Source organism: Cucurbita pepo, chromosome LG06, assembly GCF_002806865.2.
Source record: "Cucurbita pepo subsp. pepo cultivar mu-cu-16 chromosome LG06, ASM280686v2, whole genome shotgun sequence".
NCBI lineage: Eukaryota > Viridiplantae > Streptophyta > Magnoliopsida > Cucurbitales > Cucurbitaceae > Cucurbita > Cucurbita pepo.
Window position 1 is genome coordinate 5,445,298 of NC_036643.1, and position 16,279 is coordinate 5,461,576.

At 34.8% G+C, this 16,279-nt stretch overlaps 2 protein-coding genes across 3 annotated transcripts; both read right to left on the reverse strand.

The window, feature by feature from the left end:
- Positions 1-12,968, reverse strand: LOC111797399 (DNA damage-inducible protein 1). 2 transcript variants are annotated; one of them, XM_023680389.1, is made up of 16 exons: positions 12,660-12,968; positions 12,487-12,519; positions 12,159-12,286; positions 8,689-8,797; positions 7,548-7,664; positions 7,400-7,465; positions 7,027-7,089; positions 6,892-6,936; positions 6,513-6,574; positions 4,548-4,641; positions 4,260-4,352; positions 4,089-4,158; positions 3,929-3,999; positions 2,709-2,763; positions 2,410-2,432; positions 1-309 (listed from the first exon to the last, which is right to left on the reverse strand). In XM_023680389.1, exons 1-16 carry the CDS (start codon positions 12,723-12,725, stop codon positions 184-186), a joined length of 1,221 nt encoding a protein of 406 aa, XP_023536157.1. In that variant the 5' UTR covers positions 12,726-12,968; the 3' UTR covers positions 1-183. The 2 variants fall into 2 exon arrangements, with proteins under 2 accessions (XP_023536157.1, XP_023536156.1); XM_023680388.1 differs by having other exon boundaries at positions 2,410-2,435.
- Positions 12,969-14,567: 1,599 nt separating this feature from the next.
- LOC111797453 (chaperone protein dnaJ 11, chloroplastic-like) lies at positions 14,568-15,572 on the reverse strand. The gene has a single exon (XM_023680447.1). It carries the CDS (start codon positions 15,382-15,384, stop codon positions 15,004-15,006), a length of 381 nt encoding a protein of 126 aa, XP_023536215.1. The 5' UTR covers positions 15,385-15,572; the 3' UTR covers positions 14,568-15,003.
- Between the last annotated feature and the right edge of the window lie 707 nt (positions 15,573-16,279).

The window sequence follows — 16,279 nt, forward strand, 5'->3', positions numbered from 1 at the left end:
TAAATAAATAAAGTAATTGTTCATTATAACATTATAATGTTTGAGCTTTTGGTTTAACATAACATAAATATTGTTTGAATAGCAAGGAAGCATATGAATGTTTGTGGATTAAATTGATAATTGAAAAATCTAAAACAGATAGATAATCCACAAAGAAATGGATTTCTGTATTCAGATTATTACTCATCCAAAAAGAAACCCAGCAGCCTGTTCTTCATTTCCCTCGAATAGTTTCAGAGCTTGTATTACAGCCTCTCTTTGGAATCCCAATTCTACAAGCTTGGCTACTTTCGCTTCGAATTCCGGACCCTGTAATCACAATATCGAAAAACCTAAGTTTAGAGGTAAAAGTTTTGTTAAATTATAAATTTAGTCTATGAAACTTCGAACATTTTGTCTATTTAGTCCCTTGGTTTAAACACGAGTCCCTGTTGCTAACAATGTGGACTAAATGAATGACATGACTGTCATAAGACAGATATTACTTAATTTAGCCCAACAGAACAAACATGTGACAAGAAAGTAGAGTTATGCATAAAATAAAGTGGCATAAGTCGGGGCGGGGCGAGCAAGTAAGTGTATCTAAACCGTCTTTATGTTATCTAACTAGACTGCTTCTTTCTTTCTAGAACTTGTCTAGTACGTGCCAAATCAATCAGCTATTTTTCGAATAGGTATCTCATGTCATCATTTAGTTAGCTAATGGGACGAGCAAGTAAGTGTATCAGCACCGCCTTATTTTATCTAGCTGGGTCACTTCTTTCTTTCTAGAACTTATCTAGTATGTCCCAAATCAATCAGTTATTTTTCGAATAGGTATCCCATGTCATCATTTAGTTAGCTAATGGGACGAGCAAGTAAGTGTATCAGCACCGCCTTATTTTATCTAGCTGGGTCACTTCTTTCTTTCTAGAACTTATCTAGTATGTCCCAAATCAATCCGTTATTTTTCGAATAGGTATCCCATGTCATCATTTAGTTAGCTAATGGGACGAGCAAGTAAGTGTATCAGCACCGCCTTATTTTATCTAGCTGGGTCACTTCTTTCTTTCTAGAACTTATCTAGTATGTCCCAAATCAATCCGTTATTTTTCGAATAGGTATCCCATGTCATCATTTAGTTAGCTAATGGGACGAGCAAGTAAGTGTATCAGCACCGCCTTATTTTATCTAGCTGGGTCACTTCTTTCTTTCTAGAACTTATCTAGTATGTCCCAAATCAATCCGTTATTTTTCGAATAGGTATCCCATGTCATCATTTAGTTAGCTAATGGGACGAGCAAGTAAGTGTATCAGCACCGCCTTATTTTATCTAGCTGGGCCACTTCTTTCTTTCTAGAACTTATCTAGTATGTCCCAAATCAATTAGCTATTTTTCGAATAGGTATCTCATGTCATCATTTAGTTAGTTAATGGGACGAGCAAGTAAGTGTATCAGTACCGACCTATTTTATCTAGCTGGGCCACTTCTTTCTTTCTAGAACTTGTCTAGTATGTGCCAAATCAATTAGCTATTTTTCGAATAGGTATCTCATGTCATCATTTAGTTAGTTAATGGGACGAGCAAGTAAGTGTATCAGTACCGACCTATTTTATCTAGCTGGGCCACTTCTTTCTTTCTAGAACTTGTCTAGTATGTGCCAAATCAATTAGCTATTTTTCGAATAGGTATCTCATGTCATCATTTAGTTAGTTAATGGGACGAGCAAGTAAGTGTATCAGTACCGACCTATTTTATCTAGCTGGGCCACTTCTTTCTTTCTAGAACTTGTCTAGTACGTCCCAAATCAATCAACTATTTTTCGAATAGGTATTTCATGTCATCATTTAGTTAGCTAATGGGGCAAGCAAGTGTATCCACACTACCTTATTTTATCTAGCTGGACCGCTTCTTTCTCTCTCTCTAGAACTTGTCTAGTATGTCCCAAATCAATAAGCTATTTTTCGAATAGGTATCTCATGTCACCATTTAGTTAGCTAATGGGACGAGCAAGTAAGTGTATCTACACCGTCTTATTTTATCTAACTGGACCGCTTCTTTCTTTCTGGAACTTGTCTAGTACATGGCAAATCAATCAGCTATTTTTCGAATAGGTATCTCATGTCATCATTTAGTTAGCTAATGGGGCGAGCAAGTAAGTGTATCCGCACTGCCTTATTTTTATCTAGCTTGACCACTTCTTTCTTTCTAAAACCTATTTAGTACATGCCAAATCAATCAACTATTTTTCGAATAGGTATCTCATGTTATCGTTTAGTTAGCATAGCTAATGAGTGAAATCATGCATAAAATCACAACTCAAATCTAAAAATATAAGTACACCTTTTTCAGGATTAGGGAATAAACACACAACCATCATAATTTGAAGAATAAATTTGTAATTAGACAAACTTTTATAACAAATTTACCTGAGCCTCTCCCCCAACATGTCCTGCTGTTAAGACAGAAAAAGCAAATAAAAATTAGATGTAAGATTCAGAAATGAACATATCTATGGAGACTAAGAACATACAAAGCCTCACAAGTTTATAAAGTAAAGTAGCAGAGCCATGAACAATAGAAAGTGCAGATGTGGGAGAATAGTGCTTATATTATGATAGAATCTCCTTGGATATCCATAACCACAGAGAGATTTAACATCTTTAGGTTAAGAAACTAACAAAGATATCAAGACATCACATAGTGTAGAGAAGTAAACTGCATTCACCTGTAGGCTGGCCAGCTCTTGCATTTCTGCTGTTATCTGATGGGGATGAAGCCACCTGGAAAACGCAAACGATAAAACGGGCAGTTCAGAAAGACAGACATATGTGAAAATTTATTCATCAAAGACACGTTTGAACTCTTCTACATCGGAACATGTTTGATTTATAATTTAGAGCTTCTTTTTCCTGAAAGTATTATCTCCCACTCCCTTCCAAATATTTCTAATAACTTTTTGTTATAGGAAATATTTATAAAATAATTGTTGTATTGTAATAATATAATCTTTTGAAAATGTTACAAGAATAGTTGTCATGATCATTGGTTGTGGGGTGGCAACCCACAACCTTGTAGCCTAGAATGGAGTTCGTCCTGGGAGAAGACTGGAAAGTGGAAAGTAGGTACACTTTTGGGGTCTAGCAAAACCGACAGGCGCAAGTTCTGATTCTATAAATGTTCTCTTCTCTATGGAACTGGTTTGAAAGAATAAGGATACTTCCAACTTTTTTGGAAGATTTTTGGTACCTTAATAGGCTTAGGCAGAATACCGTCATCCATTCTTACTAAGAAACTGAAAGAAACGGAGAAAACGAAAGAAACAGTGGAAGGGGGAAAGCGAGGAAGAAACATATGTAGAAATAGAAACCATTTCCGAAACGAAGGGGACTAAACAGGAACAAGAGGAATCCACCGAAGAAGATACTTCTCCTTCCCTTTCCTCGGAAGAAAAGGAGGATCCGGACAAAATCGGTGAAATGAAAGAGATTCGAGTGAATGAAAAGGAAAAAACGAAGGATGAATTCCACTTTAGTATCAACAAACTTCTAAATTATATCGAATATCACGTCCAATCAACTCTATAATTATGATTTTTTTTTTCAAATTAATGCCAACTAGGAACCCCTACCTGCATTCTGCACCCTAACCTCTTCTTCTATCATACATGAAATATGCTAACCGGTGAATAGAGAGTTGCAACTCGTGACGACATAAAACCTTTCCCCATCCTCATCATACAGAATCGTACAAGAAACTTGAACATGTCAGTTTGTTATGATCTTTGGAAATCATGATTACTACAGTTTGGAAAGATATCATCCAGAAATCCAGGATTTAAAATTCCTTGAGATGTTAATGAATGTACAGACTGTAAACTTTTTTTTCAAATTTTCTGGAAATGCACATATAAGAAATTTAGTGACAGAATGATGTTTAAGAACTCACTGGCGCTCCAGAGCTAGAGGCTTCCTTGGAGAGCCTTTCCTCATCAAAAAGAGAAGGGGGAAGATCTTTCTCTGTACATGAATTTTAAACACGAGAGGAAACTTCAGTATACTAAAGAATGTGCAGGTGGAGATGAAATTCGCAAATTAGAAATGCCAACCTTGCAAAAATGGTACAGCGACCTCTCCTCCACCAACTCTCAAAACATTCTCCTTCAAATCGATAATACACTGCAAGAAAATGGCTATGCTTTTCAAACAATACGAAGGAATGATATCCGTTCAATAACAATTGCAACCGTGAGTACGTCCAGTACAGCATAGAGTGCTACCTGGTGTTTCCGTAGCATATCCAGACCAAACAGGAAGTCCATATTTGGAGAATCCAGCACCAGAAATGAGCAGGGGTAGAATATATTACCAATCTAAAAAGAGAGACCGGTGAAGATTTTATAGACAGGAGTAAGCAAATTAAATTACTTCGCCAAGCACAAAAAAATTTATTGATGAAAAAAATGATACAAAAGATTATGTAGCTTGGTTTACCAAGTTAAACAACAATGCATTACTGCACATAGGGCCTGCTTCAAACGAGAAAAGAATATACTAGTGTTCCATACCTTGATTGGAGCTACATGGATTTGACCTAAGATCTCTGATTGGCCTACTCCACGAGCAATGCCCTTGTAGCGTTGATCTAAAAGCCTTAACAANCCCCCCCCAAAAAAAAAAAAAAAATCAACCTCAATATTTCAGTCTTATATAATATCTGCAATTGCAAGAAAGATATAGCAGCCATCTAAACAGCATTGGTCCTCATTCACTAGCACCGCCACAGAACTAACGATATCACCAGCAAGCAAATCAACACTGATAGTTTAAAGTAAGGAAGTATATGACCAATCAGATATTATGTTGCAGATACTTTGAATAAGCAGTTGAAATAGGTAAGATCTGAATTGCTTTTGATCGTATGTTAGGTATCTAGAATAGTATTCTAGAGTAGAAATATCAAATGGATGTCATAACACCATACAAGCCACCCACCTAAACTTCATCTCTCAAATTTTTCAATTTAAATTTCAGACACAAAAAGATAAAAGGCCAATATTTTACTTGATAGAATTTGATGAAATGGTGTGAGAAGATCTCATGGTTGAAAAATGTTTAGACCTTGGGGTACTCCTGAGATCGGCTGTGGTATTGGGCTATTAGGTTTTGGAGACTGAAGGTTGGGAGGAGATAGTAATTTACAGAAAATCCAAGCCCGTGAGATCGGTTGGGAGGTCAATTGTGGCCAAAAGGAATCCAATAGAATTGTGTCAAACCTTGGACCGTGTGATTAGCAGTTTTCTCAGAGCCTACACAGCAATCGCCAATGTATCCAAAGATTTTCTCCAACCACGAAGGAAAAGGGACGTTTCTGATTGTAATCCAGCCTCCATAGGTGCTCACCATCTCATCTCTAAAATAGTTTTGGAGTTGTCATCGAATAAATCTTAAGCTAAAGTTTACCAAATAAGGTCCAATTAGTGTGAAGCCATCTCGGCACTATAACAATGGATGAAGGCTTTATTTTCCAGGAAAGGGTCAATGGAGAGGCATTTGACCAAATTTTGTAAGGAGGCTCTGATGTCAATCCATGAATCATGTAAATGGAGACAATGGACAATAATTATCTCCTTCCAAAAGGATGGGTGAAGGGTGCTGGTCGGGTCAGGCAGGAGTAGCTGTTGCGGCTCCCTTTGCTAGAGAATCGAGTTATCGTGGGAGCCACTTATGGTATGACGTTGAGCTTTAGGTAGCTGTTTTTCCTGCTGTGTTGGCTTAGTCATAAACTCTTTGAAGGAGGAGGTCTTCCTCTGGTATGCTTCAACGAGATATTCTGAGATTAGTGAAAAGAAAGAGAACCAGCCTCTTTTTTCTTTGTGCGAGAAAATGATCAGCCGAGTGTTACTTCCATCATTACTAAGCTGATTGATTAATCTCAACGATGCATCCAGGCTGATTTTTAGTTTCTCAATCCAGATGACGTAATCTTAACTGCACTGTTCAGAAAAGAACTTGTAGTGGCAGGGCTCTTCAAGTAAACTTTTGAAGGATGATGCCGACCCGTTTAAAGAAATCCATATGATGGAGAGGGAATGGGAGGATGACTTACTGGACTCCTTTATTTTTGCTGAGCATCATGATAATAAAGGTCAATGCAATGGAAAAGGTCTTACGATCAAGTGTGAGATCCCATTTGGAACAGTTCCAGAGATCAGTGTTACAGGGATGGGTTCAGCCATGGTGAGAAAGCATGATCAGAGGCTTTACGGTTGTTAAGGGCGAAAGGTGAGGCCGGGGAGAAATGCATTAGAGATTTTATAATGCCATGGCTAATGGTTCATCAAAAAAAAAAAATGTTGCAGCCAATTAACTGGCAATAAGTATCAGCTAATTTCCTTCTTGCTACACTATGACACATACTTTGCATTTTTCAAATATAATCAGGTAGCGCATAGAAACAATGATGATGAAAAGCCAATTACTAATGCCAGTATAGAGAGGGGGAAATCAGATATTGCATAGATTCCACATACCCACATTTCTCAGCACAGCTTTTTGATATAATTGTTGATTGAGCTCCGCTATCAACAAATGCCTAAAACAATACCATTAAAGCACTTAACCTTTTTCTTTCCTCAGTTGACGTAAAGAAATAATGTCCATATACCACAAACAGTTGAATTTGTTCTAAAATGATTTTAGTTATTGATCAAAAACCTTTTTCTTTCCTCAGTTGACGTAAAGAAATAATGTCCATATACCACAAACAGTTGAATTTGTTCTAAAATGATTTTAGTTATTGATCAAGGACAATTAATAAAAATAACCAGATGAAATGCAGTGCCTTCTAACATTTTCTAAAATGTAGTGGAAGAGAAATTAAAATGAATGATGCGGGTTAAATCCACTAACCTTTAATGGAACACCATTAACTTCCATGTCAACGTACAACATGACCTGAAGAGTTACACATAAAATGACAAACCATGAAACAAAATATAATACAAGTGGACAATGTTGGTCAATGTTGGTCAATGTAACACTTACCACTCTTGCAAAAGCTTCAGGATTGTGTTCAAGAGCTGCAGCCCAATTTTCATCAATTCCTTTCTGCATAGGTATTGGTAATTTAAAACAGAAATCATTTTTCATATAATGAAAACTGAAGTCGGTTATCAAACATTGTTTAGTGTCAATAACTCTTCCATTTCAACCAGGAGAGAATTATGTCTGTGTTCAGTAAGAGAAACCCAAGACAAGACCCGACAGAGCCCTCTTGGTATCCTAATTTTTTGGTGGAAAAATAATCTTCATACAATCCCAAACCAGTCGTCTCACCATTTGACAACCAATATCAATGTCACAGGGTAACAACTTGTAATTTATGCTGGAATAAAATAGGATGATAAAATATTCTAACCTGACGAATAGCAGCTTCAATCTTCTTTTGGGCCTCAACATCAAAAGGATCTGCATACAGAAGGGCCTAATAGACCAGAATAAGGAGATCAAAATCAGATTATCGATCAATTAGGCTATTAATAAAGAATAATAAATAACCTACTCACCATCTCCTCTTCTTGTTGACGCTGTAATACAGATCTCTGACGATGACGCTCTCTTAAAATCTGTTGTAGATTATTAAGGTTGTTTCCAACAATAGCTTGTGCCAATTCAGGGTCACTCTGTACAGCCCATGTATGATTTGAACAATTACTCACTAGTTGCATAATCGTTATAAAGAAAAATGAAGCTCAATACAGAAACTAGTTAATACATGAAATCAATTGGCCTGCACTAAGTGTACATAGCAATAACGATCCAGCATCTTGCTATCCTCTTTGTTTATGTTTGAGCTATTCAAGGACTGTAAATCAAATGCATAAATAAGAAAGATCATAAAGCTTTCTTGGTTCCTGGTTATGAGCTGTGGAGCTTGAACTCACTAGGTCTGTGTTTATTTAGATAAAATCATTGATTTCAAAGGAGGTGGGTGTATGCATTATTTGAGAATATTAAATCATGTGAGATGGAAGAATTCAAGGCTACGGCCTCTTTCATCATCGGTGATGTATGCATTATGGAAGACCAGAAAGTTCACTACAAAAATATATATATATTATGGTCTGGAAATTATCTTCTGAAGTAAAATCATCTTTAGCACTTCAAAAATGCTGTCTTTTCTGGAATATCAACCTAAGTACATGTACTGAGTCCAAAGGCAGGATAAAACGTTTCATTTGCTCTTTCATCAAAAAGTCTTGGGACTTTTTCATACAAAAGACGTTGAATCAATTGGGATTTTGATGCCACTTGAGAATTATAGTTTGCAATTAGTGGAGGGCATACATTCTAAAGAGATGCAAAAATTTTGTGGGTTAATATGACTCGAGCATTACCTTACGAAATTTGGGCCGAAAGGAATCAAATATTCTAGCAGGAGGGTAGGTTGGAATTAATTAAATACCAAGCGGCTTCTTGTGAGCTAATTCTAGAGACTTCTGTAAGACTGTAATTATTATGTAAGTGCAATCAATTGTAATTGACTTGTTTTCTCGTGATCTTTTAAGTGGAGTTTCTATATCCTTATGGTAACTCTTGAAATTCAATGAAAATTTTGTTTTGTTGCCCCCCCAAAAAAAGGATAAGTTGTGACTTCTATCTGAAAAGCAAATATTTATTGTAATGAAGCAACACGTCTGTTTTTACCTGAAAAAGTTGAGCCATTGTATTTGAATCACGCCTAATGTGTTGCTGAAAGGCTTCAGGGTTCACTGCAGAACCATCTGGGTTGAAGCTCAAGTTATTGGTAGAAGCACTGCAATGTTATTGATATTAGATTTTGAATAAAAAGCATGCAAAGGAGTGCAAAATAATGGGTAATTTGAACAGCACTACTCGTCCCTTGAACAGTAACCAAAAACGGTCACCTCGGTGTATGTCATAAGAAAGAAGAACAAATTACTATAAGTGCTATTGCGATGAGTAGTAATTTGAGTTTCAAGGGCAACGTTCAAAGGAGCTTTATGGTTAAAGCCTTTCTACTGAATGCCGTATTCCAATACAATACTCTACTTTTCTTTTTCTTTTTTTGGATAAAAAGTAATAATTATGTTAACAACTATAGGTTTTTTGTAATCAGCCTTTGTGGTTGGAAGGCCTTACCCTCCCTTTCCTTTTGTAAAAATTGGTGTGTGGCAACTAAACATTATTGGCTTCAAAAGCCAATATATGGTCATTGGCGTCCAAAATCAGTCCTCAAGTGAATAAACAACCAAATGCACCAACCTTTGATATCTTTCATTCTTAGAGCCACAAAAGGTGAAAAATTATGTCCCGAGCATTGACCTAATCTCACAATGATGAAAGAATGTAGGTGTATTTTTAAACCAAACTATCTGACAGACTTTTTTTTTTAGATGAAACATATTTCATTTTGAAAGAAATTTTTTTGGAAGACAATGATGAAAGAAATTTTTGCAAAATAGAAGCCATGAGCCTGGAAAGGAAGTTACAGAATGGACATTCATTAGGCCAAAAGTATGGCAAGACTGTAATCAGAAAAGGGGGGATGACATCAAAACGAAGCCATTAGGAGAACGTTGCTAAGTAAAAACTTATAAGTAGATTTGGTCCCATTTAAGGTTCTTTGATTCCTCTCCAGCCATCTTCACAAGGTAAAGCCAAGGACTTTGCTTCTCATTCTTGAGAGGTTGGTCAATGATAATTTTGGAGATAAAATCTGATGTATTAGCTGGTAGACCAGTGGACAAGCTGAAGCTATGGAGGATGAAGGACACAAAATTTTGAGCTATGGTGCAATGGATGAAGAGGTGTAGTGACTCAGAATCCCTTTTTTTTTTTTAATAACAACTTTCGTGAGAAAATTAGAAAGAATACAAGAACATACAAAAACCCAAGCCCACAAAAGGAAGTACTATTAGAGAAAGGGGCGCCAAATGCAATCTTACCTATAGAAAAATTATAACAGATCTTCAAAATCAAAGCCAAACATCACTAGGAGCCCTTCCAAACCTCTAAATGCTGTATTAGATAGCACAGACCCAACAAGCCATAAGAACTGACCCTCTCACAAAAAGGCAAATGGAGGAGGAACTTTCTGATTATATCACTATTGTCCTTGTGGCGGACTAGCAAGAAGTTGAATATCTGAAAAACCGAATTTCAAACGAATCTCAAGAACTCAGATTTCCAAATAATGTGATCCAAGTCTTCCTTTGGCTTCCGACCGAGAATGCAACAAGATAGGCTAACAGGGCATTTTCCTCAAAACCTATCTGAATTGTTAACTCGTCCGTGTAAAACTTGCCAGGTAAAGAACTTCTTATTCCTTGAAATCTTTATCCTCCAAAGAGCAGAAAAGACAGACATAATAGAGGATCAAACAGCAAAAGAAGGATTTACAAGAGAATTCCTTCAAAGGAATGGGACTCCAAACACGAACATCTCTCCTCCCAAACCTAAATCAAATTCCCCAATCGAAGACAATAGAAAGACAACATTTGTCACTTCCCTATCGAACCAAGAGTGACGAAACCCAAAAGAGAAGGAAACTAAGCTCCCGACCAGACCAAAAAGTCAGACAACAAACAATTTTAAATAAAAAAAGACAAATGATAGATACAGTAAAATGTAGAGGAGAGGTGTATATCCCCCACCCACTGATCTTTAACTCCATCTGACGCCCACTCCAAAGGATGAGGGTCATACTAGATAGCAATAATCCTATGCCAAAGAGAATTAAGCTCAAAGGGGAAACACCAAAGCCATTTAGCTAACAGAGATTTGTTACGAGTCCTTAAATTCTCAATTTCTAACCCCCAAGTTTACAAGCTTCTCAATGACTTCCCACTGAACCAAGTGCGCTCCTTTTCCTTCACCCATTGGAAAGGGCGCATAAGCTTCTCAATAGTCAAAATCTTTGGACCATAGCTTGTGTGTTGATATCACCATGAGCATGCTCCCGTAAGCAATAATTAATTTTCCTTCGACAAGAGTCTTTCAAAATTGCAATGTATAAAGGAGATGATTCTTAGTTCATTAGGAAGCCATTGAGTTGGTTCATTGAGGAGGCATTGAGAGTGAGCCATGGAGTTTTGTTCAATGTGTTCTTTTAGATTGATGATATTATGCCAATGAGGTCTTGTGGATTATATAGTTTTATCGTTATTATTTTGCCAAGAGTCAATGGAGCAAGTCACATACTTCCCTTTAGTAATTCTGCACTATAGAGCTTCATCCTCATGTATGTACTTCCAAATCCATTTTCTAAGGAAGCTATATTTCTGCGTCTGATGTTATCAATGTTGAGGCCACCACTAAGTCTTTTGAACCTCCTCCCAATAACAAGGTGAGCACCACCCTTCAATTAAAGGGTTTGTCCTTATTCCTCTCTATCATCGTGATCGGTATGAGTCAACTCTTTGAGGTATTTCTTAGTTTTCAAAAAAGTGAGAGACAAAAGCAGCCTCCACGATAATGGTTAGGGAGTCCTTAATAGCCTCAAACTTTGACTTTGGGTTGTTTGGGAACCGCTTGTATTTCCATGAAGTGTAGCATACTATATTTTTTATATTTTTGTCAAAGTGTAAGAAAGAGAAGACTGAGATGGTAGGAATCTAGATAAAGGGTGAGAAAAATGTGGTCAATTCTCAAAGATTTCATAGGTCTCATTGGCGACTCAGAGAGAATATGGATATTTGTTTTTAGAGAAAATAATAATAGGGGCCTTCTTTACAATCTATCCCCATATGACCTATTGTAGTATAAAAAAAAGTTTAGTTAAGATCTCAGCAAACAAAATAATTTGGAAATTACTAAAACGCAGATGAATCTAGACTAATCAACTAATCCATCTGACCCATAGGAAATCATTGTTATTCGGGTGCAATTACTAGGCTATGTTTGTTAGAAATCACGACCCTCCACAATGGTATGATATTATCCACTTTGAGCATCATCTCTCATGGTTTTGCTTTTGGTTTTCCCAAAAGGCCTCATACCAATGGAGATGTATTCATTACTTATAAACCCATGATCATATTCAATGCATGGGACTCCCACCCAACGATCCTCAACAATGATATCAAGTATCCTATAAAACTATACCTTCAGATCAAAATAAACGATTCTGCAGTATGAGAAGGAGAGAAACGCACCTAGAAGCACCAGCAGATACCATCATAATCAAATCTTCGTCTTTAACACCCAAGCCACTCAATTTTTCAAAATTTTTCATCTCCTTACCATTGTACAGCAGCTGCTGCCGCTGAAGCGGTACTTGGGTCTGAGAAGCAACAAAGTCACACATACATAGAATGAATGAGCTAACCATTGAAAAAGAGAGCTTCTACTGAACTTAATCTTAGCAAAACGTAGCAAAATCGCCAAAAGGCTAACTCATTCCCCAGTAAAGATCCAAACGTTCAATTCCCAATTTTCCTCAGCTACCGATCACAATAATCAAGACAAAAGACAAATTCTCACCTCAACCTCCAGCAGAGCTTTCACGTTTTCCACCTATTTGGCAGCGAAGAGGAAGAGTGGGTATAATCAGCAAGCAATCCAGGGCAAATAAAAAGTGGATATAATCGAACAAAGAAGATAATGCAGGAATGTGGAGTTGTGCGTTTCTGAATGAACAAGATAAAGAAACTTACAGATTCATTGGGATCAACATCCAAGGAAAGAATCTGTTCGTCGGCTGTCATTACAGTGATTTTCATCTTCTCCTTCTTCTTCTTCTTCTTCTTCTTCTTCTTCTGTAAACTGAATCACCTCGGATTGAGAATCTTCGCGGAGAAATCTGAGTGGGATTTCCGAGCTCGAATTCAACTCCACGAAGAACTTGGAGATTAAGAAAGGTAATTGACTACAGTATTTGGGTTTTCTTTTGCCTTCGCCTTTTCCAATCCCTCAATTCGATGTTTGTTGAAGCCGTTCAAATTCTAAGGATTGGAATGCTTCATCATAAATTTCGTCGCTAAATTAATAAAAATACAATTAACTTACAAAAACAAAAAAAAAAAATTAATATTACCTTTCTAACCCTTTAAAAACATCTAAAAAAAATTAGACATAAAAATAGAATTGGGATCGAAAACATAATCTTCATTAATATTTAAAACGGTTTAAATAAGATACAAATTATCAAATAAAATATATATAACTAACTGTAAATACGATAAAATATACCGCTAATCAAATCATAAATAAAATAAAAATATTAATTGATTACGGATATATAATATATATTTCATAACTAATTATTAAAATATATTCTTCAAATATCATATCTTAATAAAATATTAACCTTATTTAAAAATAATAATAACCTTAAAACTTTTAACTTAATTTTAAAAAAATAAAAAAATAATCTTTCTATGAAAAATAACATTAAAATCTTTTACCTTTAAAATTAAAAATAAAAAATAAAAATTATCATCAATATATGATGAAACCGTGTATCTCGACACCTCATAGATTATCTCCAAATGTTTTACCTTTATAAATAATATTAAAATTTTATAAATAATATTATTAAAATATATTCTTCAAATATCATATCTTAATAAAATATTAACCTTATTTAAAAATAATAATAACCTTAAAACTTTTAACTTAATTTTAAAAAAATAAAAAAATAATCTTTCTATGAAAAATAACATTAAAATCTTTTACCTTTAAAATAAAAAATAAAAAATAAAAATTATCATCAATATATGATGAAACCGTGTATCGACACCTCATAGAGTGTATCGACACCTCATAGATTATCTCCAAATGTTTTACCTTTATAAATAATATTAAAATAATAATACCTCCAAATGCTATAAAATTTTAAAAATAATATTAAAATCTTTTACCTTTATAACAAACAAATCTTATTGTCAATATACGATGAAACTGTGTATCAACACCTCATAGATTATCTCTAATGTTTGAATGTTACTTTTGAAAGTTTGTGAGTATTTTTGAAACGTGGTATGAACGATTAGGATAATTTTATTTTTCTTTTTTAAGTTTAAATGTGTTTTTTAAGCAAACATTTTGAATTTTAAGTGTGTTTTTGAAACATTTTTTAAAATATATTTTTGAATGTTGATAGTTCAATAATATTTTTTAACAAGATATTAATCATATATATATTTTTTTTTTTAGTTCTAAAAATATTTGTTAGACTTTTTTAATTTAAAAATATTATTGAGATTTTTAAAAATTTATGATTTTTTAAACAAAAGTTTAATTCTATTTTTATTAATTACGTATTAAAAAAACATCTCATCAATTTTAAAATCTTTCATTTTTTAAAAATGTTTATAGGTTTTTAAATTATCAATTTGTTTCCAATTAACATATTTGAAAATTTAAAAATTATTTAATTTATCAAATATAAATTTAAATTTCGTTAATTTAAATATATATATTTGAAAAATTCCTCCAATACGAAGAACATTCAAACTATTTCTGTACAGAAATCAAAATCATCACAAATCACACCAAATCCCTACCAGCAATGATCCATTTCCCATCGCCGGTGCGGCCTAGACCGCGAAAAATTCCTCCAATACGAAGAACATTCAAACTATTTCTGTACAGAAATCAAAATCATCACAAATCAACACCAAATCCCTACCAGCACTGATCCGTTTCCCACGCCAGTGCGGCCTAGACCGCGAAAAATTCCTCCAATACGAAGAACATTCAAACTATTTCTGTACAGAAATCAAAATCATCACAAATCAACACCAAATCCCTACCAGCACTGATCCGTTTCCCACGCCAGTGCGGCCTAGACCGCGAAAAATTCCTCCAATACGAAGAACATTCAAACTATTTCTGTACAGAAATCAAAATCATCACAAATCAACACCAAATCCCTACCAGCACTGATCCGTTTCCCACGCCAGTGCGGCCTAGACCGCGAAAAATTCCTCCAATACGAAGAACATTCAAACTATTTCTGTACAGAAATCAAAATCATCACAAATCAACACCAAATCCCTACCAGCACTGATCCGTTTCCCATCGCCGGTGCGGTCTAGACCGCGATCGAAGAAACGGCCGTCTCGTAAAAGAAGCCAAAGCGAGGTCGTATTGAGCCCTAGTTTCCGGATCCGAAAGCGTCTCGTACGCACTGTGAATCTCGAGGAAACTGCATCCATCACCATAATCATCATCATCGTCAAAAGAATCGCACTCCGATCTTCTCGTGGAATCAGGATGGTAAATCTTGGCCAGACTCCGGTAGGCGGTCTTGATCTCGATGGAGGATGCGTTGTTCTTGACGCGGAGAACATCGTAGAAACTGGCTTGCGAACGGCGCGATCCGGTGGCGAGATGGAGAGAAGCCATCGGGAATGCGAAGAGCTTGGTGGCGGACATGGATGGGAATGGGGAATTTGTTAAGGAATGGCGATAATGGCGATTAAAATGGGGGCTTAGCAGCAACAAGATTGATGAAGAAATCGTGAGGCTCTGTCGATTATTTATTTATTATTATTTTCAATTTTGTTTGGGAGATTTTTCCAACGTGTCGTGTAAATTAGAATTAAAGTTTGCTGACGTGGAATGGAGTGGATAGTGTGCTGACGTGGAATTGGAATTTATTTCTTCCTCTAAATTAATACAAATGACTTTGAAGTTTACTTTTAATTCTTTTTAAGTTTTTTAAAAATATTTTGAGTTTCACTAATAAAATAAATATGAGTAATTTAAAAAATTAAAACAACCTCTTAACATTTTTTTAAAAAAATTCAAAAATACTAATTTTTTTTTTTAATTTTTATGGATATTTTTTAAATATAATACTAACGAAAAATATTTTTAATTTTTTAATTTTTTTCTAAGAGAATTAATTATTTTTTTAAAAATTTAAAGATATTTTCTAAATATTATTACAAGTAGATATATTTTTAAACAAAATATTGACCTTCCAAAACTAATAAAAATAATATTTTTTAAATTTTTTTAAAGTTTTAGGAATATTTTTATTAATCTATACTAAAATAAATAAGTAAAATTTTTAAGTCGGTATAAATTTGATTTAAATTTGATTTGTTTTTTAAATTATATGAAAATTATATATATATATATATATATATATATATATATATATATATATAACAAAAATTAAAGAGGGATTATATTTATAACTAAAAACATTTTAAAAAATTAAAAAATAAATAAAAAAGTCTAATTATTTGGAAATTTTAGTGAGGGTGGAAAGTCCCTGTCCACGTGGAACACGTGACGTGTCAGGGCTTCTAGAAGTAAATCC